At 40.8% G+C, this 25113-nt stretch overlaps 1 protein-coding gene across 4 annotated transcripts in view; it reads right to left on the reverse strand.

The window, feature by feature from the left end:
- The window catches only part of TEC (tec protein tyrosine kinase), a 159801-nt gene that overhangs the window by 2996 nt on the left and 131692 nt on the right, over window positions 1-25113 (reverse strand). For all 4 annotated transcript variants that reach the window (XM_069593085.1, XM_069593086.1, XM_069593084.1 and 1 more), the window contains 7 exons: window positions 20173-20227; window positions 16087-16166; window positions 14426-14559; window positions 10730-10804; window positions 9803-9974; window positions 9464-9680; window positions 2878-2942 (listed from right to left, as the gene is read on the reverse strand). In XM_069593085.1, coding sequence (XP_069449186.1) covers window positions 2878-2942; window positions 9464-9680; window positions 9803-9974; window positions 10730-10804; window positions 14426-14559; window positions 16087-16166; window positions 20173-20227 — 798 coding nt within the window. The remainder of the gene's footprint in view (window positions 1-2877; window positions 2943-9463; window positions 9681-9802; window positions 9975-10729; window positions 10805-14425; window positions 14560-16086; window positions 16167-20172; window positions 20228-25113) is intronic.

The following is a 25113-nucleotide window of genomic DNA, read 5'->3' on the forward strand; positions in this document are numbered from 1 at the left end:
CTACCCAAAGGCTGCATTTATAAAACATCTAAAGCAGAGCTGCTCTAAGGAAGTGGTGCAAAGAGCCTGGAACATGTGCTTTTGCCCCCATGATTCCACAGAGCACCACTTAAAACTATAGCAAATAAGAAGAGCAAAATGATGTCTGTACACTGTGGTGTATATACCACAACATCCCTCCTCTATACATACACACTCAAAACAATAGCATGTAATTCTTCTGTGGGAGTACATTTATGTCCTTCCGGAAAGACACACACAAGCTGGTAACACCAGTTACCCCTGGGGAGGATCCTTAATTGGGATGGTAAACCTGGGTTCTTCAGCCCTTTTTATAATGTGTTCAGTATGTATTTGCAAGAGGAAGGTGTTTATGTAGTACAGGGACATATAAAGTTAACTTATACAAGCTCCATGGGAAAATATTCAAATACTTGCACAAACTTCCCTTGCTGTATAGACAAAGATGGTGACAATGCCACCATGGGTGCCTGTCAGCAGAGTTTGAATTGAGTGTGGAATGAGTGTTTTAGAAGCAGGGATTCCCAACCTCTAAGATCTAATGCCTGATGATCTGAGCTGGAATTGATGTAATACTAATAGAAATAAATTGCACAATAAATATAATGTGCTTGAATCATCCTGAAACCATCCCCCACCCCTGGGTCCATGGGAAAATTTCCTTCCATGAAAGTAGTCCCTGGTGCCAAAAAGGTTGGGGACCACTGTTTTAGAGGGACTGATGCAAAAGCACAGGTTTTTCTGAAAGACTGACATATACGAAAATCAAGCATGAAATTGGAGATCTTCCTGGCAGATACAGAATGTCTTCACAGAATGAAAACAAAGAGCACTGGGTCATTACTTCCTGAGAGTCGGCAGTTCTGGTCCCATTTCTGACAGTAATGGCTTTCAAACCTCCCTTGGCTTGAATTTCCTTAGGAGAGAGACCTGGCTGTATGACCTGGCTTTGCCTGCTTTATAACCGTTCCTCACGCCGGCCGTGGGCCAACCACCCTGACCCTCTTTTGACTCCTGAGCAGGCCAAACTCATCCCTAATTTCAAATTTTTGCACTCGCTGTTTCTTACCACCTGGATTATTTTACAGTCAGATTTTTCACCTAATTGACTACTGCCTACCTTTTGAGTCCCTTTCCAAATATCCTGGTCTCAAAGAGCCTTCCAGAGCAACAGACCTAAAAAAGTAACCATCACCCCACCCCACACATCACTCAGCACCCACCACCCCACGAACCCCAGCTTATCACTATCACAAGGGTTGGCGAATGTTTTCTGTAAAAGGCCAGATCATGAATATTTCAGCTTTGCAGGCCTTTGTCGAGAGAAAGCAGTCAGACGAGTCTATGTCCTAATAATATCATATTTATGGACACTGATATTGGACTTTCAGATCATTTTCACATGTCATAACATTTTTTTAAGTTTTCTTCAGACCATTAAAAAATGTGAACACCGTGGGTGGCTCAGGTTGTACAAACAGAGGTGTCAGGTCAGATGTGGCCCGGAGGCTGATATTTGCGAACCCCTGTGCTGGTACCTCACTCTGTTGTTTCCCCCTCTTAGTGCTTCTGAGGTCTTATGCTTCTCTCTCCTCTTGAATTAAAGCTGCACATGGGCAGGGACTCGAATGTCTTAGCCTCTGCTAGGCTTCAATCTCTAATGTTGTGCCTAGCGCAGCACAGGCACCTAATTTTTTTATGGATGGAGGTACAGATGCCTGGAGAATTCCATGGACAGAGGAGCTTGGCAGGCTCCAGTCCACAGGGTCGCAAAGAGTCGGGCAGGACTGAAGTGACTTAGGACTCACACACGTACAGATGAATGAATGAAAAGAAGTAAGGAGGGAAAGAAAGGACAAATGAAATACTTTTTAAAGGTCTTTTATAACACACTACTAAAATTTTAAAAATTAGGAGAATAAAAACACTACAGATTTGGTTATTCTAAAAACTGTACCCCAAACACATTTCTATCAAAACAAAAGATTCTAGAAATTTAATCCTCACCAGGGAGAAAAGAAAGCTGTATATTTAACAGGCTATACTACCACCTAGTGGAGAGAATGGTTAACAATGATTAACACAATGTATACAGTACTATTATTAATACATTTATCTTTATCTCAGGATGGCTAACAGGATTTCCTTTTTGCTTTATCAGTACAGAATATTTCCATGCTTATCAATTTTATGAACTAATGTGAATATCAACTAAAGCCACGTAATGAAGTACTGCTGCTGCTGCTGCTAAGTCGCTTCAGTCATGTTTGACTCTGTGGGACCCCATAGACGGCAGCCCACCAGGCTCCCCTGTCCCTGGGATTCTCCAGGCAAGAACACTGGATTGGGTTGCCATTTCCTTCTCCAATGCAGGAAAGTGAAAAGTGAAAGTGAAGTTGCTCAGTCGTGTCCGATTCTTAGCGACCCCATGGACTGCAGCCTACCAGGGAAATTCCATGAGATTTTCCAGGCAAGAGTACTAGAGTGGTTTGCCATTGCCTTCTCCAAATGAAGCACTAAGTAATCATAATTTCTCAACAGTTTACCTGAGAAAAAAATCAAAGCTAACAATTTAGACAAATTCAGCAAATAATTTTTTTAAATATAATCTAATTTATTTTCTAACCTTATATCAAAAATACTAAGAAGCAGAAAAATCGATCTGTACAAAAATGATGCATACTTCTAATGTTTTGCTAATGGAGCAAAAGATATTTCAAAAGAGTTCTTAAATAGGCTTTAGAGGAAGAAGTTGACACAAACTGCAAAGAAAAAGTCAAGTACTTTAAAGGGAAAGGCCACAGCCTTAATTTCACCCCAAATTTAGAGAAAATGGTCACATCTACGCAGACTTACCTAGCCATTCCGAAATCAGACACTTTCACAATTCCTGCCTCATTTACTAGACAATTTCTGGCAGCCTGGAAAACAACATTAAAATGGTATATTAGTGTAAAAGTTCAATAAAAATAGAAAAATATAAGCTCTGTGTATATTAAATTTACTGTAAGCCAGTCAACATTTGCAGAGGTGTCTTATATGAAATTTTTTTTACCCCTATGGAAATATCTTCAACATATATGTGAAAGAATGGATAGAAAGACAGGTCAAAAGTCTCATGTGCAAACAAGGCACTATTACATAATCTTTGCCAACTGTCGCCACTAATGACTAACAGAAGGGTCAACCAGCTTTTTGCTATTCTTATTAAATTACCTGATTTTCTTATCGATAGTCACAACATCTCTTAAGGTCCTTAATTCAGGTTCTTACTAGGTGAGCTATATAACACAAAACCACCACAGTGATGGGTGAAAAATCTTTCACCCAGTGGTTTTGCTCAATGATTGGTCTTCCCTACCCCAAACAGTCAAAAGAACAGCCCTGCATAATATACTTTGCTTTTTCACTTATGACAAATACAATTCTAGATTATTTAAATTTTCTTGCCCACTCTTTAAGGTTACAAGGTTCAAGAAAATAGTCTGGAATAACACATAGTATCTCTCAGAGGGAGGACATGATGACAATCACTTAAAATGCTAAAGCCATAGGGTAAAAATGTATTTTTCTTCCTGATGCTTCAGAATGAGGTTATTTCCTGTTGAATGTGTTTTAAATGTTTCTTTAAAAGTATTACTTAATGCCCATTCTCTGGGTTATCTCCATATTCCTGAAAAGATACCCTACAGTGCCTTTACATGATGGTGACCAGGACTCCTCCCCCAGGAGACAGACCATCAAAATCTTCCTTAAGGGATGACAAAAACATACCCTACTGATGTCAGTATCACAGGCACAAACGTATCAGAATTGCCTTCACCAAGGTGTGTGTATTAAGGTGTACTCTGTCATACCCACGGAGACTACAGATTTCCATCAGTTTTACAAGTGTAAGAAAGAGGAAGGTGCTAAGTTCACAAGTTTCAATATGACAAAGAGATGTTCTTTATCATCACCGCACATAATAATAACAATAAGTAATGCTACACAGATCACATCTGCCTTTAAAATTTTTTATTTATTCACTCATTGGCCGCACTGGGTCTTCGTTGCTGTGCATGGGTTTTCTCTAGTTGCAGCAAGTGGAGAGTACTCTCTAGTTGGTGGTGCACAGGCTTCCTATTGCAGTGGCTTCTGTTGCGGGACTCTGAGACTCCAGGGCTCTTGGGCTCAATAGTTACAACTCGCAAGCTCCAGAGCATGGGCTCAGTAGTTGCAGCACTCAAGCTTAGTTACTCTGCAATATGTGGGATCTTCCAGGACCAAGGATCAAACCAGTGTCGATTGTACCACAAGACAGATTCTTAACCAGGAAAGCCCCCTAACCCCCACCCCACCCCACCGCCTTTTCACATCTTCAAGTTTGAAAAGTCCTTTGCCCCATCATAAAATGTAGTCTTTAAAAGTTTCGTCCAGTGACTGGGAATCCGCCTGCCAATGCAGGGGGCGTGGGTTCAATCCCTGGTCCGAGAAGATCCCACACGCCATAAGCAGCGGAGCCCATGTGCCACATGTGCCGAGTCTGTGCTCTAAAGCCCCTGCACAGCAACTACTAAAGCCCGCGTGCCCTAAAGCCCACGCTCTGCAACAACAGAAACCACTGCAATGAGAAGCCCATGCACTGGAACTAGAACAGACCCTCTAGTCACCACAGTTACAGAAGGCCATGGGTAGCAATGAAGACCAGCATAGCCAAAATAAATAAATTTGTTAAGTTTTGTGAAAGAAAAGTCCAGGGCTAAATGATTGCACTGGTGAATTCTATCAAACATTTAAAGAAGACTTAACATCAAATTTGAGTTCTCTAGCTCTTCCAAAAATTTTTTAAAAGGTACACTTCCAATCTTATTTAATAAGGTTGACATTACCCTAACACCAAAGCAGGATAAGGACACAAGAAAATAAAATTATAGGCCAATATCCCTGATGAACACAGATATCAAGATCCTCAACAAAATATTAGCAAACAGAATTCAACAGCACATTTAAAATGATCACATGCTATGATCCAGTGGTATTTAATCCTGAGATACAAGAATAGTTCAATACATGCAAATCAAAAAATGCGAGGAACCACACTAACAGAAGGAAGGATAAAAATGATTATCTCAATAGACACAGAAAAAGCATTTGACAAAACTGAACATCCCTTGATTTCATGATTAAAAACTCTCAACAAATTAGAAGTAATGTACTTAATAGAAGTAATATACTTCAACATAATAAAAACATATATTACAAGCTCACAGCTAACCTCATACTCAATGGTGAAAAGCTAAAAGCATTTTCTTCAAGATCCAGAACAAGACAAGGATGCCCACTCTTGTCACTTCTTTTCAACACAGTACTTGGGAGTCCTAGCCAGAACAAGATGAGAAAAGAAAATAAAAGGCATCCAAACTAGAATAGAAAAGTAAGACTGTTGCTGTTTGCAGATGACATGATCTTATATATAGAAAACTATAAAGACTCCACTAAAAAAACTGTTAAAAAAATAAAAGAATTCAGTAAAGTTGGATACAAAATAAACAGAAAAATCAGTTTTGTTTCTATACACTAACAATGAACTGAGAGAAATTAAGAAACCAAGTGAATTTCAATAGTACAAAAAACATTAACATATGCAGGAATAAATTTAACCAAGGGGGTGAAAGACCTGTACATTGACAACTATAAGACTGATGAAAGAAACTGAAGAAGACACAATTAAGTGGCAAGATGGCCCGTGTTCACAGAGTGGAAGAATTAATACTGACAAAATGTCCATACTACCTAAAATTATCTATGGATGAAATGCAACCCTATCAACATTCTACTGCATTTTTCATAGAAATATAAAAAATAATCCTAAAATCCATATGGAACTACAAAAGATCTTGACTAGCCAGAAGAATCTTGAAAAATAAGAAAGCTGGAGGCATCACACTTCCTGATTTTGAACCAGATTACAGAAATATAGTAATCAAAACAGTATGGTACAGGCACAAAAAGAGAAACACAGGCCAACGGAACAGAAACAGAGAAACTGGAACTAAACCCACGCATGTATGGTTAAACAATCTTTAACATGGGCACCAAGAACACACAATAGGGAAAGGATAATCTCTCCCATAAATGGTGCTGGGAAATTCAAATATCCATATGCAAAATAATGAACTTGGACCCTAACCTTACACCATACACAAAATTAACTTTTGGATATGACACGAAAGCATGGGCAACAAAAGCACAAATAAACTAACTAGGGCTACACCAAAATGAGACGTTTTTTCACAGCAAAGGAAACAATCAACAGAATGAAAAGGCAAACCACAGAATGGGAAAAAATGTTTGTAAACCATTCTGATAAAGCGTTAATATCTAAAATAAATAAGGAACTCATTCAACTCAATAGCCAAAAAAAAAGCAAATATTTGACTGAAAAATGGGCAAAGGACAGAATACATACTTCATCAAAAAAGACACACAGGGAATTCCCTGGTGGTCCACTGGTTAGGACTCTGCACTTCCACTGCAGGGAGCACGGATTCAATCCCTGGTCAGGGAACTAATATCCTGCATGCCACAAGGCACAGCAAACAAAACACAAGACACACAAATGGTCAATATATATACGAAAAGGGGCTCGACACCACAAACCATCAGGGGAATGCAAATCAAAACTACAATGAGATATCACTTCACACCTATTAGAATTACTCCAACAAAAACACAAGATGACAAACACTAGCAAGAAATATAAAAGGTAGAAAAAGAGGAATATTTGTATGCCGTTGGTGGAAATGCAAATTGGTACAGCCACTACGGAAAGCAGTATGGAGGTTCCTCAAGACATTAAAAATAGAACTACCATATGAACCAGCAATCCCACTTATGAGTACATATCCAAAGGAAACAAAATTAGTGTCTTAAAGGAATATCTGCACTCCCGTATACATAGCAACACTATTCACAACAGTCAAGATATGGTAACAATGTAAGTGTCCATCAGTGGGTGAATGAATAAAGACAATGTGGTGTGTGTGTGTGTATGTGTGTGTGTATGTGTGTGTATGTATATATACATCCATTCTGCATGCATGTGTAGTCTGTGTGTGTGTGTACACCTGTGTACATATATACATGCATCAGTTCAGTTCAGTTCAGTCGCTCAGTCGTGTCCAACTCTTTGCGACCCCAAGAATCGCAGCACACCAAGCCTCCCTGTCCATCACCAACTCCTGGAGTTCACTCAGACTCACGTCCATCGAGTCAGTGATGCCATCCAGCCATCTCATCCTCTGTCGTCCCCTTCTCCTCCTGCCCCCAATCCCTCCCAGCATCAGAGTCTTTTCCAATGAGTCAACTCTTCACATGAGGTGGCCAAAGTACTGGAGCTTCAGCTTTAGCATCATTTCTTCCAAAGAAATCCCAGGGTTGATCTCCTTCAGAATGGACAGGTTGGATCTCCTTGCAGTCCAAGGGACTCTCAAGAGTCTTCTCCAACACCACAGTTCAAACGCATCAATTCTTTGGCGCTCAGCCTTCTTCACAGTCCAACTCTCACATCCATACATGACTACTGGAAAAACCATAGCCTTGACTAGACGAACCTTAGTCGGCAAAGTAATGTCTCTGCTTCTATATATATATATATATATATATATATATATATATATATACACACACATGTATATAAATATACACACACAGGCATGCAGAATGGAACATTATTCAACCATAAAAAAGAAGGAAATCCCATCAGTTGCAACAACGTGGATGAATCTGGAATAAACTATGTCAAGTGAAAAAGGTCAGTCAGAGAAAGACGAACACTGTATGGTATCACTTACCCATGGAATCTAAGCGGGGGTTAAAAAGAACAGAACTTTTATAAAGAGAGAGTATACTGGTGACTGCCAGGGGTTAGGGGATAGGGGAAATAAGAGATGTTGGCCAAAGGGTACAAACTTTCAGTTATAAGTTCTGAGTATCTAAGACATAGCATGATTACTACAGTTAATAATAGAGTGTTGTATACTTTCAGTTCAGTTCAGTCGCTCAGTCGTGTCCGACTCTTTGCGACCCCATGAATCGCAGCACACCAGGCCTCCCTGTCCATCACCAACTCCCGGAGTTCATCCAAACTCACGTCCAACGAATTGGTGATGCCATCCAGCCATCTCATCCTCTGTCGTCCCCTTCTCCTCCTGCCCCCAATCCCTCCCAGCATCAGAGTCTTTTCCAATGAGTCAACTCTTCGCATGAGGTGGCCAAAGTACTACTTTAACAGGAACTAACAGTTCTACCAACATACTGAAAATAGACACACTGGGCAATAATAGGCAGAGAAGAAAAAGAGAAAGGAAAAAGAATGGAGGAGAAAGGGAGACAGAATAAGATAGAGGAAAATCAAGAAGTGTCTCTATCATAATAATTTAGAACCAGTAAAAGATTACTGATATTTTCTGGAGTTATTAACATGGCCCTCCATCTCTTCCCAATGAAGAAAATGAACCGAAGGATTTTTGTTATATAATAGTTTCTGCTTCTAGTCTAGAAAAGACCTTAGTATTAAGTCAAAAGATGAGTCAACCCTTAACTTACCCATTTATCACCATATGCAAATTATCTCACTTCTCTGATGCTAATTTCCCTATATAAGACAATGGTGCTCAGAAAATCTGTTATCACTGGCTACCTCATGAGATTCTTGTGAAGATCAAATATCAATGGAGGGTTATTAACTTGGAAATAAGACCACTATAACTATATATACTACATGTATTAGATTTAATAAGATCTTTCTGTTAAAACTATCGGGCAAGTTAAATTTATCACATTTAAAAATAATGGGGAAATACTGTTGAGAACAAAACTTGGGTATGAATAAATCATTGCTTGTCTGCTGACAAAGCTATGGTTTTTCCAGTAGACTAGTCAAAGCTATTGTTTTTCCAGTAGTCATGTATTGATGTCAGAGTTGGACTATAAAAAAGCTAAGCACCAAAGAAATGATGCTTTTGAATTGTGGTGTTGGAGAAGACTCTTGAGAGTCCCTTGGACTGCAAGGAGATCCAACCAGTCAATCCTAAAGGAAATCAGTCCTGAATATTCATTGGAAGGACTTATGTTGAAGCTGAAACTCCAATACTTTGGCCACCTGATGCGAAGAACTGACTCATTGGAAAAGACCCTGATGCTGGGAGAGATTGAAGGCGGGAGGAGAAGGGGACGACAGGGGATGAGATGGTTGGATGGCATCACAGACTCGATGGACATGAGTTTGAGCAAGCTCTAGGAATTGATGATGGACAGGGAAGCCTGGCATGCTACAGTCCATGGGGTCACAAAGGGTCAGGCACGACTGAGCGACTGAACTGAACTGAACTGAACTGAACTGCTGACCCAGATTACAAAGGAATTTGGCCAGGGACAGGGAAGCAGGTGGCATGATTACCAGGTCTCTGTGGATGAAGCTGTTTCTCTCCAGGTACTCCATCCCTTCACACACATCTTGACACATGCTCAGCAGAATATCTCTACTGAAATGGCCTTGTCTCTGCCGGAGGAAATTCAGAAGGCATCCCCTCTCCATGAACTCAGTAACAATGTAAATGGGTTTCTGCTGCGTGCATACACCATAAAGCTGTACTAACTTCGGGTGTGTCAGTTTCCTGGGAGGGAAGTTAAGCATACAGAGAGTTACTGCAGAGAAAGAAACCACCAGGGCTGTTAGCTGGCAAAGGGCCACTTCTGAATACAGAAAGGGGAACCAGAAAAAAACACAGAAACTTACATCATCACTTTAGCTTCTTCTATGAAGTCTTCCTCACACATGGCACCTTCCCGAATAGCTTTGATGGCTACTTTGTACTGAGCTCGCCACTTGCCGAGCCTCACCACTCCAAACAGTCCACTCCCCAACTCCCTCATAAAGGTCAGCTCTGAAGGGTTAATCTCCCATTTTTCTGTGAGACAGAAGGAGAAAGTGGTTAAAGTTTAAGCAGGAGAACACAGTAGAAATCAGTGAGAAACAAACTATAACCGAAGTCAATCTAAAAATTATACAATTAATACTATCACTGGTAAAACAGAGAGCAGACTTGCAACCTGCATGTAAACTACAGAAGGTGGCTTTCTACTCTCTAGGACGATGGACCCATTCTCAGCTGTCACAATAAAAGCAGAGTGAACTGAAGGAAAGAAGATGCTGCATAATCAGCTAATAATGGAGCCTGAAAGTTAAAGGTGCTCTTTTTTTTTTTTTTAAACAAATACCTCCTCCTTTACCATTCTTCTCCTTCAGGTTTTTTTTTTTTTTCAAGTCCATCAAGTTGGAAAGAGTTTAACCTGTTTGAAAGGCTTTCACCAGTAGCACAAAGACAATCAAATTGGATCTCTTTTCTACTAACCTCCATCTTTACATTCCTGTGAGTAGCCAACCAAGCCTGGTGAGAACCAGGAAGACTTTGATATAATTTAGAAGTAACATGGTAATGCTTCTTTTTCACAAACAGGCAGGTTTTTGTTTTTTTTTTTTGCCAAATAATGAATAATGATGAAAACAGAAAACTTAGGGTTACTACAGCTATTAAATATAATCATCTAACATTTCAGACTATAAAGACAGCTCCACTATGTACAATCCTACGCATCTAAACTGGCCTTGTGATAATGGGTTCTTTACAAGAAAAATTACCCACACAACTACAAAAGGAGTTACCGTAGCTGAATCCTGCAGTAGTTGGTGCATTCTTCCCCTTTGTGCTAACTGGGTACCGCAGCCTTGTGGCAAGTCCTAGAAATCAAAGAAAAGTATTGCAATTGAATTCACTCTGAATCATTCCGCATAGTAAAACACTAAACTAGAAATTCACCACAAAATTCATTCCTTTATTCACTTACTGCTCATCTTCTGTATGTACATACAGCCCTGTGCTGCTGCTGCTAAGTCACTTCAGTAGGGTCCGACTCTGTGTAACCCCAGAGACGGCAGCCCACCAGGCTCCCCCATTCCTGGGATTCTCCAGGCAAGAACACTGGAGTGGGTTGCCATTTCCTTCTCCTGTGCTATATGCTGGCAAAAAGTAAAGGAAGGAAGGAAGGAAGATGATCCTACGTTGTCAAAAGCAAGTCTGTGTGCCTGATGCACAGTGAGGCCAAACAAACCAAAATGTCAGAGTTCGGAGCAGATAAAGGTTTATTGCAGGGCCGAGCAAGGAGAATGTGTGGCTTGTACTCAAAAGACTCAAACTCCCCAAAAGCCTTTCAACAAGGGTTTTAAAGACAGTGCTGTGGGAGGGGATCATCTGATGAGTGATTAGTTCATGGACCTTCTACTGACTGGTGGTAGGTAACAGCGTGATGTTTCAGGAATCTCAGTCATCAGCCTTCTAGTTCCAACCAGTCTGGGGTCTACCTGCTAGTGGTCAGCAGGCAGTCACCTTCCTGCACCTGGATGGGGGTCTTAGTTTCTTCAGAGCAACTCAAAGGTATGCATCAGATTGTTATCTATATACTTTCAGGAGGAACTAGGAATCCGGTAACTCTAATCATGAACTGCTTGAGCCTGTCCTTAGGATTTCAGGGGAGGCTTTTTTTTTTTAAACAAACAAGAAATGGGAAACACACAGGGGTTTTTGTACCCAGGAAGGCCCCACAGGGTTCTACTTGGTTTCACTACTGAGTTGACAATTTCATATTTTTAAAATATACATATGTTTTTATTCATTCAACATTATTTTTTTAAATGCAGTGTTTATCAGGCACCATGCTAGCATACTGTCTTTGCAAACACTTTAAAGGATGTTTAAAGTTAGTTTCCAAAAATTAGTATCAATTATTGTATCATGTTCTTTCCCAGGATGATTTGAATTATAAAATGGAACTACAGTAGTCTACTAAAAATTAAAGTGATTCACCTGACATAACTCTGTATTTGTAACCTCAGCATAAAAACTGGACTCTATAAAGAGGGAGATGGGAGGGAGGTTCAAGAGGGAAGGGACATATGTATACCTATGGCTGATTCATGCTGATGTTTGGCAGAAACCAACAAAATTCTGTAAAGCAATTATCCTTCAATTAAAAAATAAATTTAAAAAATAAAGCATTTAGTAGAGAAAAAAAAAAACAAAAAATTGGACTCTACAACATTAACGATTGGGAATACCAGCTACTGGAAATCAGAGATGTACCTTAAATCCTTTAACTTAAGTTGCTTAAGTACTAAATAAGAAATCCCAGGTATTTCACCTATAGATACCTTGTAGCACAATGTATTTTCTCTAGTATACCATATCTCATAGTAATTTAATATTCTCATGTACTTCTCTGTCTCTCCCACCAGATGGTGAGATTAATAACATCTAGTTCACCATAGTCTCCCTACAGCCTGACATAGCTACTGGTATGCAGCAGGCATTTAATACATGTTTCTGAAATGAATTAACTGAGATAATGATGAAGAATAAAATTCACACAAGAACAAATAGAAATGGAGGAATGCGAACACTGAAAAAGAATAGAATAAAAGATTAAAAAAAGTTCTTTGGGGGATAAATTGATATGAAATTTGTTCATCAATATTAAACACAGAGTTGCTATATGATCTAGCAAATCCATTCTTAGGTAAGTACCCAAGAAAAATGCAACATGTTCCCAGGCAAAAACTTGTACACATATGTTCATAGCAGCATAACTGAAAACAGCCAAAAGGTGGAGACAACCCGAATGTCCATCAACTAATGAATGACACCAAACGGATACACAAATCCACACAATGGATGATTATTCATCAGCGAAAAGGAATAGAGTACTTATAGAGGCTCTGACATACTATACTCAAAGAAGTTAGTCACAATAGACCACATATTGTATAATTCCATTTACATGAAAAATCCAGAACAGGCAAATCTGTAGAGAGAGAAAGTAGACTAGTGGTTGCCTAGAGCTGGACTGGTGGAGTGGGTTGAAGTGAAGTGAAGTGAAGTCGCTCAGTCGTGTCCGACTCTTTGCGACCCCGTGGACTATAGCCCACCAGGCTCCTCTGTCCATGGGATTCTCCAGGCAAGAATACTGGAGTGGGTTGTCATTCCCTTTAGGTGGTGACTATTAATGGGTTCAAGATTTCTTTGTGGGGGGTAGTAAAAATGACCTTAGATTATGGTGGCAGTTGACACAACTCTGTAAATTACTAATTTATGAACATATCATACAGATGAACTTTAAATTATATTTCAATAACTGTTTCTATCATTATCTGAGAAAAGTAAAGACAGTCAAATAGCAACAGTCTTGGCAAAAGCCTTCAGTAAGATATCCAAAGTTAATTTTCCATAAATTGGGTTGGATGCTTGGCTAACCTCTACTCAATTAGACCTTTGAAGTCAAAAGCTAGAAACCTCTCTGTTTCATCCTGTGGAGCCTCAATGGGCAAAACTGTGGCCTCTGGTTTTGTTTTTGCTGTTTGGTTTATTCCCATTCAGTGGCAAGTGTAGCAGAGATTCAGGAAGATGGGAAACTTGTCTGGGACACTATTACTCTAATCTCTAGAAGCCTCTAACACAGACCTAAACCCAAGCTGTTCATCTGGTGGCTTCTGTGACAACTCTGACACAGACATATGTTGAATTTTAGTCTGGTACTGTTAAAGGAAAAAAAAAAATTCAATGACACTGTCACAGACAGATGGTTCGGCAGGCTTCATTCAGCACCACTGTGACAGGTATTGGGACCACAGCAATGGGATTTTAGAATAGGGGAGAGAGACGGACTCAACTCCAAATACAGCATGGGCAAGCGAAAGCTTACCGCCAAGGAGAAGAGTGGGGTTCAGTGGGTGAAAATTACTACAAGAAACACCAGCGGAGGGAGGAGTGGGGATGGTTCTAGCTAAGCCAATCTAGCAGGAATCTTGCAACAAGATTATTCTCGCTGAAGATAAGCCAGGATGCCTGACAATCACCCAGGGGATGACTGGAGATGAGGAACTTAATCAGATATTGAGGGTACTTAGATATATATCAGATCTCAAGGGTAAGAGGTTCTGGTTAAACTGACATAGCAGGGTTATTGCTAAAATTGGACATTATAAGAAAATGTACTGATGGACCTAGGAGATGGTTCCAGAGCCTAAAGTTTGGTCAAGCAAAGAGTGTTTGTCAGCACCAAGGGTATAAATCACAAAAATGTGAACATTTGCCACCTACAAGAATAACTTGCATTTAAAGGTCAAGACTGTACTTCTTTAGTCATTATTTCTGATTTTTCTTTGTATATATCATTTCCTTAATATGCAATCATTTTAAATCAATGACATTCTACAACTAATTACAATATAAAATTGCTCAAGGAAGAACTCATCACAATGTCTAATTATTCTAACCATATTTGAAATAGGTTTTAACAGCTCACTTACCTGCTGCATTGTGCTTATGATATTCAATAATCTCAGGAATTGAACCAAAAGCATGTTTTTCTGCCAGATAATACTTCTTTGGAGATGTCATTGTTTCCTTTATATGGTAATGCCTGAAACCTGAGGAACCCTCGCTGTAACAAAAATCCAAATGTGTCAGAACTAAGTTGGAATAACATAACTTCACTTGTAAAATATTTTCTACCAGGGTCCCTACATATAGCCCCATCTAGTCTCCAACACAAATTTTATTTTTCCCCATGTTCTTCTTAGTTTTACCTTTCAAATTAGCAGATGAGATTTAAAGTGGTCACTGATAACATCATTGATCTCTTGCATGAGACTGTTGAAAAGAATTTCTACCAACTCTTTACTAATAGAGTCTTAAAACAGCAATTAGCTGGCTACTGCTTTTTGTCCCTGCTATTGATGTTACAAATGTTCAGAGGACCTCTAAAAGTGAATAAACTGAACTTATAAAACATGTACAACTTCTGTTTCAGATATCTTTCTGTAACACAGATCTGGAGTCATCTGCTGAAAGTCCTTTTCAGAGAACTCTTGCTGGTGTTAAGATAAAGCTCAGGCTTCACATTTCCTTCTCAGGTTCCCCTCTCCTCCCTTGCCCTACCTCTCCCATTCTACAATCTAGTTACAATACGCTTTGCTCAGCTCACCAAGTGCTCCTTCACTTCTGGGTCCAGCAATTTCCTGTGTCAGAAACACTTGTTCCCCTCCCTCCAACCTCCACCTGCCTCACCCATCAGGTCTTAGATTGGATGTCAGTAGGCAGTATTAATGACTAACTCAGATGTGTCTGGGCTATGTACCCCCGTACTCTGCCACACATACACTCTGCCCAGCATTCACGCATCTATACCAGCACTGCCTGTTTGCTTCTCTGAAAGAAGCTCCCACCAGGCGACTGGAGGGCTGGTTCTGTATGTGCTTTGCTCAGTGTGGGAGCCTTAGCACCTAGCACAGTACAAAGGAATTATCTGTGGAATGCTGCTAAGATTTCTGTGTGTGTGTTCAGTCCCTCAGTGGTGTCTGACTCTTTGTGACCCAGTAGACTGTAGCCAGTCAGGTTCCTCTGTCCATGAAATTTTCCAGGTAAGAACACTGGAGTGGGCTGTCATTTCCTACTCCAGGGGATCTTCCAGACTCAGAGATCAAACCCAAGTCTCTTGCATTGGCAGTTGTATTCTTTACTGGGCCACCTGGGACGTCCCAAGGTTTCAATAGCCATTCTCAACAAATACATATATAGAAAATGAGGAAAATTACTAGATATGAATACAAACATGTTATAGACTTTACGGCTTCCTGGTGGCTCAGACAGTAAAGAATCCGCCTGCAATGTGGGAGAGCTTGGTTTGATCCCTGGGTCAGGAAGATCCCCTGGAGGAGGGCATGGCAACCCACCCCAGTGTTCTTGCCTGGAGAATCCCCATGGACAGAGGAGCCTGGTGAACTACAGTCCATGGGGTCACAAAGAGTCGGACACAACTGAGCGACTAAGCTCAGCACTGCACATAGACTTTAGAAATCAAGTTCAGATTTTTAAATTCTGAATAGCAGCTTATTTTTCAGGAATCCATGCAAACTATATAAGAACTGTATTCAAAGATTCTGAATTAAAAGAGAGAGGGATTACTTACCCTCCAAACTTTGTATAAAGGGAGACTGTATACATGCCTGGTTGACTGGAATCTCTCACCATAAAACCACCTTCTTTATCCTAAAATCCAAGTTAAGAAAAATTTTATTTCAATCCAATATCAATGCCATACAGAAGATCCAATAACCCCATCTTATGAGTTTATGATTATTATCCTCTTCCTAGAAAATCTGGTTGGAGAAGCACAATTTACCAACAGGTAAGTCATCCACGTGACCTTTCACTTCACATTACTGGACCATGAGATTAGTTAAAGAAAGCACACTCATAATTCCCCATAGTTGCAACTCTTCACACACACACTAGTAGGAGACATTTCAACAAGATAATCTCTCAGGGCCTTTTCAGAACTGACAGACAAGGTTTTGCAATTCCTTTACTTCCTGGACATTTGGGGAAACAGTTACTGAAAAAGGTATTTCTTAACAACTGGGTTTCATTTCATACATTTTTCATATTTGCTAGAAGTCCTGAATCCTAGCTCAATATCATCTTTGTCCACATAGCATTTTTCCTGTAAATATCTCAGTGCTCTTTATAGAAACATTTTAAAAAGTCCTTAATTCTCCTAGAAATCTATGTTAAATATCACTCTTTACAAAAGGAGAGACGGAAGCACGAGCAAGTTAAGCAGAGAAAACCAAAAGGCTGAAACATACTGAATGGTCAAAAGATAAATCCTCAAGTTCTAAGCCAAAGAGCAAGAAACAGAAGCTAGGAACCTCAAACACCTCTCCACCAATAACGCCACAGTCAGTCTCCATCACTGAACCTGCTTGGGAAGTCTGCCTACCAGATGAAAATAAAATAGTTTTTCCTTATTCCTAGGAAAGACAATGGAATGAAATAAAGCCCCCCCAAAAAATCCAATAAGAACAATTAGGGACAATGATCATAATAATTTATTGGTCAGTAAAACTTTTTTTCCCCTGAGTTACTTAACATTATTTGCTTACACAAAATTTCCTGGAAATGATTTCACTCTATGAAGCTGTTCCTTTTCTTTGCTAGAAGATTTTCTAGTAAAACACATTTTGTTTGTTTGTTCGCTTATTTTCTTTTGTTTTTGGCTGCACTGTGTGGCATATGAGGTCTTGGTTTCCCAACCAGGGATCAACCAGGTGCCCACTGCAGTGGGGAAGCAGAGTCTTAACCGCTGGACCACCAAGGAAGGCCCTAGTAAAACACACACTTATTGAAAACTTACTCTTATGTTATATGTGGACCTACTCAGTCCTCCAAACAGTCTTTGGAGGTGGGTACTATTATCCCCTTACCTGTTTACAGGTGAGGAAATGAAGCACAGAAAGGTTGGAAATTTGCCCCAGGTCAAATGGATAGTAAACAGCAGGGCCAGGATTTAGACCCTAAGCCTTCTAGGTACCCACTGCCCTACAGCAGCCTTTCTCTGTGGAGCCACCCACAGAATGGGAAGAGAGGTGACATGCCATATGAATCAAGCATCAGTCGAGTTCAGTTCAGTCACTCAGGTGTGTCTGACTCTTTGCAACTGCATAGACAGCAGCATGCCAGAATTCCCTGTCCATCACCAACTCCAGGAGCTTGCTCAAACTCATGTTAATAGAGTCAGAAATGCCATCCAACCATCCCATCCTCTGTTGTCCCTTTCTCCTCCCGACTTTGATCTTTCCCAGCATCAGGATCTTTTCCAATGAGTCAGTTCTTTGCATCAAGCGGCCAAAGTATTAGAGTTTCAGCTTCAGCATCAGTCCTTCCAATGAATATTCAGGACTGATTTCCTTTAGGATCGACTGGTTTGATCTCCTTGCAAACCAAGGGACTCTCGAGTCTTCTCCAACACCACAGTTCAAAAGCATCAATTCGTCGGTGCTCAGCTTTCTTTAGAGTCCAACTCTCATATCCATGCGTGACTAATAAAAAACCATAGTTTTGACCAGACGGATCTTTGTCGGCAAAGTAATGTCTCTGCTTTTTAATATGCTATCTAGGTTGGTCATAGCTTTTCTTCCAAGGAGCCTTTCAATTTCATGGGTGCAGTCACCATCTGCAGTGATTTGGAGCCCAAGAAAATAAAGTCTGTCACTGTTTCCATTGTTTCTCCATCTATTTACCATGAAGTGATGGGACCAGATGCCATGATCTTAGTATTCTGAATGTTGGACTTTAAGCCAACTTCTTCCCTCTCCTCTTTCACTTTCATCAAGAAGCTCTTTAGTTCCTCTTTGCTATCTGCCATAAGGGTGGCATCATCTGTGTATATGAGGTTATTGATATTTCTCCCAGCAATCTTGATTTCAGCTTGTCTTTCAACCAGCCCAGCAGTCTGCATGATGTACTCTGCATATAAGTTAAACAAGCAAGGTGACAATATACAGCTTTGACATACTCCTTTCCCAATTTGGAACCAGTCTGTTGTTCCATGTCTGGTTCTAACTGTTGCTTTTTGACCTGCATACAGATTCCTCAAGAGGCAGGTAAAGTGGTCTGGTATCCCCATCTCTTAAAGAATGTTCCAGTTTTTTGTGATCCACACTGTCAAAGGCTTTGGCGTAGTCAATAAAGCAGAAGTAGGTGTTTTTCTGGAACTCTCTGCTTTTTCGATGATCCAATGGATGTTGGCAATTTGATCTCTGAATCAAGCATGATCACCTGCTATTGCTCTCTTCCAGTATGGGCTTTCCAGGTGGCACTGGTGGCAAAGAACCTGCCTGCCAATGCAGGAGATGTAAAAGACATGGGTTCAATCCCTGGGTCCGGAGGATCCCCTGGAGGAGGAAATGGCAACCCACTCCAGTTTTCTTGCCTGGAGAATCCCATGGACAGAGGAGCCTGGCAGGCTACAGTTCATAGGGTCACAAAGAGTCAGACATAACTGAAGCAACTTAGCATGCATGCATGTACTGCTCTCTCAACATAAACTACAAGAAATAAGCAATAAGCACCCAACCCAACCAAACCTCAACTAGGGATATTAAGCAGGAGATAAAATGAGAAAGCACAGGTTTAAAAGAACTATTACTAAATAGAATAACTAGGTCATAAATTCAGAGAACTGTAGAGGCCATCTTTTAATACAACATCTCTGCCTTACAGATGTAAAAAACAGACTAGAAAAGTCACAGCTAGACTTGGATGGGTCTCCTTATTCAGTCCACTTAGCTTCCTCTAGACTAGATTTCATCTTGCCACTGTAATTCTTTCTAAAGTGCAAGAATTTTAGCACATTTCTAACGGCAACTAAATACTGTGTTAACACTTAAAAGATAGCATGTAAGATTGATGTTAAAACTGTTTTAAAACAACTTGAGGCAAAGAAGAAAAATACATATAAGTACTAACATTAAGGTAGCAAATGATAAATCAGTAAGAAACAGTAAAGAAAATGTTGGCCATGTATAGCTATTATCCACTGTTATAAATCTGTTGACAGGAGTTTGAGCAAACTCCTGGAGATAGTGAAGGACAGGGAAGCCTGGCCTGCTGCAGTCCATGGGGTCGCAAAAAGTCAGACACGACTGGGCGACTGAACAATAGTGAGTTTTTTCCCCCCTTGAAAAACACACACTGGAGTTCTGATCCCTGGTACTTCAGAATGTGACCTTCTGTGGAGATTTACAGAGGCAATCAAGAGAAAATGAGACCATGGGGCGGGGAGCCCTGTTTCTATGTGGCTGGAGTCCTTATAAAGGGGAAATCTGGACGTAGAGCCAGATATGCACAGAGGGAAGAACCACAGGGAGAAAGGGAGAGAGGCCTCATTCAGATCCCTCCCTCACAGCCCCCGAAAGGAGCCCCGCCTACTGACAGCTGGATTTCAGGTTTCTAACCTTCGGATCCGTGAAACAACAAACTCCTGTTTGTGGTACTTTAGCACAGCACTCAGTGTGTGGTACTTTGTTTACAGTAGCCCCAGGAAACAAATATAGCAGGCTTCACTTTTAAATGACTTAAAAAAATTTTTGTACTTACATCATGGTATTTTTTTAGGCTTTGGTCACAGAGGTAGGTGGAATTACTAATCAGGAATTCATTTCAATTGATTCTGTGCTGGAACCAAACCCACAAAACAAGTACAAACACTTACCTCACTTCTAAGGAGTTGCTCGGCTTTGCTCCTATTCATATTTCTGCAATACCATCTGAACAGAAAAAGATATGTTTAAGACCTGAGGTATTTTAATTGTTCTGTTTTTTTTTTCAGAATTAGCAAGGCAATACTGCTCACCATTGACAAACAATAAATAAGAACAAGATATCATGCATATTCTCTATAAACCAGAAAACCACTAGTAACATTTGGATGTACATACTTGTGGAATTTTTCTACTCATATTTTTATAAAGACCAATATGTATGCTAACATTCTCATTTTCATTATTAAAGTGAGATCAAACTATACTTGCTGTATCAGAACCTGGATTTTTTCACTTAACAGTGTATCACACACATCTTTGCAAAGCAATATAGTTCACATTCTGGATGTGCCATAATTTATTTAAGCTCTTCTTTATTAGTTAACATAAAAATCATTTCTAATTTTTCACTAATAACAGCAAGAATGAATTTTACCCCACAGACTCAAATATGCAGGAAATGTCACTACAATATTGTCTTTAATTCAAATTAAATCTAATCCCAAGCCTCCATCCCACCAACAGGCAGTAGATTTCATCTCAACTTATCATGAAGACTCCCCTAGTGAACTTCACAAAGGTCCCAAGTGTTGAAAGAAACAGAGCAAAACAGAAGAGGAGGCCTCCTAGGTCTTCCAGACGTACTGCTTCTACCACAGTCCTAACCCCTGGTAGCCTCCTCGGCTGTGTTGTAGGAATTCTGCCACAGCCAAGCAGTGGCGCCTGCCCTCCCTGCTCTGTGCTAAGCCCCTGCATATCAGCGCCCCTTTTAACCCTTAGGAAATTTTTCCTAAGGAAAGATAGATACTGCCATCTCCCACTTCATACTCAGAAGTATACCCCTTTCCTTGCTTTCTGCAGCTCAATCTCTCCATGGGACTATGAGCAAGTTGGCCAAAGAAGATCAACTCAAATTGTCAGGTTTATTTATTTTTTTGGCCGTGTGACATGTGGAATCTTAATTCCCGACCAGGAATCCATGCCCACACCTCCCACCGCCCCCACACCCCTCCCCATGTAGGAAGCATGAAACCTTAACCACTGAACTGCTAGATAAGTCCCTCAAATTGTCAGCTTTACACTGGAGTTTTTGTTCTCTGTTGTTTTGTTTTAGATGGCCTTTTGTGGGCAGAACCCTCCACCAGTCATATTTCCTGAGGGTTCCAATATTATAAAACTTAGCTTGGCCCCTCTAAACACATGAATTTTTTTATCACTGTTTCAGGCTTTTATAAGAGGATGAGCACCTGCTTTTGGCCCAGCAAACACCACAAGACTGGCCAATACAAAGGCCTTTCCTGACTGAGGAAGAGAAAAATACAAAGAAAAAAAATATAAGATCTTTTTTTGTCAAGATTATTTTAAGCAGTTGTAGCAGCCAAACACAAATTCTAATCTCAATACAAGCCGGTAACTTATTTTATTTGGAGCCTGAAATGATTAACCAGGCCTCAGAATTGTGGGTATTAAGATCTCATTTCTGTGGACCCCACTTTATGAACTGGGACCACATTCAACAAAGCTATAGTTCTGATCAATTTCTGAAAGCAATTGAAAAATGAAATAAAGGAGGAGGGGACTTCCGCATCTGTCCAGTGGTTGAGACTTCACCTCTCAATGCAGGAGGTGTGGGTTTGATCCTTGATTGGGGAGCTAAGATCCTATGTGCCTTGCAACCAAAAAAAAAAAAAAAAACGAAACATAAAACAGAAACAACATTGTTAACGAATTTACTAAAGACTTTTAAAATAGTTTACATTAAAAAAAAAAAAAAGGAGAACAGATTGGATTCTGCCTGTCCCTAAAGCTTTCTCATTGATAGAGAAAATATCTATCTTCTTAAAAACAGTCTTAAGAACAGTAACTGGAGCTCTCATTATGCATTATAAACCAGCAGGATCTGAAAGACTGAAAAATATTCTCTTAACTAATCGGAGAAGGCAATGGCCACCCACTCCAGTTCTCTTGTCTGGCAAATCCCATGGATGGAGGAGCCTGGTGGGCTCCAGTCCATGGGGTCACTAAGAGTCAGACACAACTGAGCGACTTCACTTTTACTTTTCACTTTCATGCATTGGAGAAGGAAATGGCAACCCACTCCAGTGTTCTTGCCTGGAGAATCCCAGGGATGGGCGAGCCTGGTGCGCTGCCATCTGGGGTCACACAGAGTCGGACACAACTGAAGCGACTTCGCAGCAGCAGCAGCAGCAACTAATCAGAGAAGATCCAAGCCCATATTCTCACAGCAAGAGTAAACAATGGAGGTTTAGTCTCACGTTCACATGCAAGTAGTCAGTAAAACTAGACTGTGGCTTTCAAGAGGAATTAGATGTAAGAAACTCAGAGGGAAAAAAAAGAGGTCCTTTCCTCACTTGGTATATTCAAGCTCCTAGGAAGGGATAAAGAAAATAAGGAAAGAAAAGGAATTCACAGCACAAATCCTGTTCTAAGCAGTCATTTTTATGGCATTTGCAGGTTCTCCAGAAAGGATGCTCTCTTTCCCTAGAATAGAAACTCTAAATAGACACTGAAGTGTATGTTGAAGGAAGGAAAACAGGAAGCAGTGATGAGCAAATCAAAAGATGAATCAACTTGTGGCTCTTGGTGAGTATTTCCTAACGGTTCTTTGTGGCTTCTTTGTCTCTTCTTTGATAGCTGTCACCGGGCAAGGAGGGAGAGACAAGAGGGAAAGGATAGAGGGAAAGGATGCTGAACGCATCCTATGGGAAAGAACGATGCACAGGGTGGGAATGTGAGGAAGCACACATGGTGAGGAGGAGAGCTACAGCTCTAGGAAGCCAGCACGCGCATCTCTCACAAGACTGGTACACAAATACTTACGGGAGGTCAGTTAGTTCCCCTTGGTCAAGGTACAATATATCTCTAGAAGCAACATCCAGGATTTGTAAGTAACTTGTCATTCCCTTCTTAGATATCAAAACCCTAATGGGAATGAGGGTTTCAGATTGGCTAGTCACTTCAAACACTTAAAGGGACAGGACTTCATGGTGGTGTCTGAATAGAGGGGAAAAGTAGATTTAGGGATACTGAGTCCTTTCTGGAAAGGAAGGATCCTAGTCAAGCTTCTTGGGGAGGGTGGGCTGGGTAAATTATAAAAAGGAGGCAACAGGTATAAATTAACAAAAAAAAAAAAAAAGAAAAGAAAACAACCAATGAGCTATAAATCTTAACCAGTTTTCAATTTGGGCCTTGCCTTCTGGATCACCCGTGAAGTCTTGCCCTGGACTATTCCCGCCTAAGGGCCCTTGCATTTCTGTCACCTTCTTCCTTTAATGTGCTTCCATCAGGAACATATTCCTGACAACCACAGGGAGTCCAGTTTCTTTCCTGCAGCACTTCTGCTGGTTCTGTCCTCCCCCAACTGGGACCTGATGTAGAGGTGAGAACCAGGGTGCTGACACCCTGGGAGCTGTAGGTTGGCAGTCCTGAGCCCAGCCCAGGGGACAACCATTGCCTGGGACTCCTCCTGCCCCCAAACAAACAGCAGAGGGGCTCTTGATTCAGTTCAGTTCAGTTCAATTCAGTTCAGTCACTCAGTCGTGTCTGACTCTTCGTGACCCCATGGACCACAGCACGCCAGGCCTCCCTGTCCATCACCAACTCCCAGAGTTTACTCAACTCGTGTCTATTGAGTCGGTGATGCCATCCAACCATCTCATCCTCTGTCATCCCCTTCTCTTCCTGCCTTCAATCTTTCCCAGCATCAGGGTCTTTTCCAATGAGTCAGTTTTTCACATCAGATGGCCAAAGCATTGGACTTTCAGCATCAACATCAGTCCTTCCAATGAACACTCAGGACCGATCTCCTTTAGGGTGGACTGGTTGGATCTTCTTGCAGTCCAAGGGACTCTCAAGAGTCTTCTCCAACACCACAGTTCAAACACATCAATGCTTCGGCGCTTAGCTTTCTTTAGAGTCCAACTCTCACATCCATACATGATTAATGTAAAAACCATAGCCTTGACTAGACAGACCTTTGTTGGCAAAGTAACGTCTCTGCTTTTTAATGTGCTGTCTAGGTTGGTCATAACTTTCCTTCCAAGGAGCAAGCATCTTTTAATTTCATGGCTGCAGTCACCATCTGCAGTGATTCTGGAGCCCCCCAAAATAAAATCTGTCACTGTTTCCACTGTTTCCGCATCTATTTCCCATGAAGTGATGGGAACAGATGCCATGATCTTAGTTTTCTGAATGTTGAGCTTTAAGTCAACTTTTTCACTCTCCTCTTTCACTGTCATCAAGAGCCTCTTTAGTTCTTCTTCACTTTCTGCCATAAGGGTGGTGTCATCTGCATATCTGAGGTTATTGATATTTCTCCCGGCAATCTTGATTCCAGTTTGCGCTTCATCCAGCCCAGCATTTCTCAGTAGTATGAGCTGAAAGAGGGCATCAGAGGGCAGACAGCCTAAAACCACAATCACAGAAACTAGCCAATCTAGCCACATGGACCACAGCTTTGTCTAACTCAGTGAAACTAAGCCATGCCGTGTAGGGCCACCCAAGACAGATGGGTCTTAGTGGAGAGTTCTGACAAAATATGGTCCACTGGAGAAGGGAATGGCAAACCACTTCAGTATTCTTGCCTTGAGAATCCCATGAACAGTAAGAAAGGCAAAAAGATAGGACACTAAAAGATGAACTCCCCAGGTTGGTAGGTGCCTAGTATGCTACTGGAGATCAGTGGAGAAATAACTCCAGAAAGAAAGAAGAGACAGAGCCAAACCAAAAACAACACCCAGTTGTGGATGTGACTGGTGATGGAAGCAAGGTCGGATGCTGTATAGAACAATATTGCATAGGAACCTGGAATGTTAGGTCCATGAATCAAGGCAAATTGGAAGTGGTCAAATAGGAGATGGCAAGAGTGAACA

This window comes from Ovis canadensis, chromosome 6 (assembly GCF_042477335.2).
Source record: "Ovis canadensis isolate MfBH-ARS-UI-01 breed Bighorn chromosome 6, ARS-UI_OviCan_v2, whole genome shotgun sequence".
Lineage (NCBI taxonomy): Eukaryota > Metazoa > Chordata > Mammalia > Artiodactyla > Bovidae > Ovis > Ovis canadensis.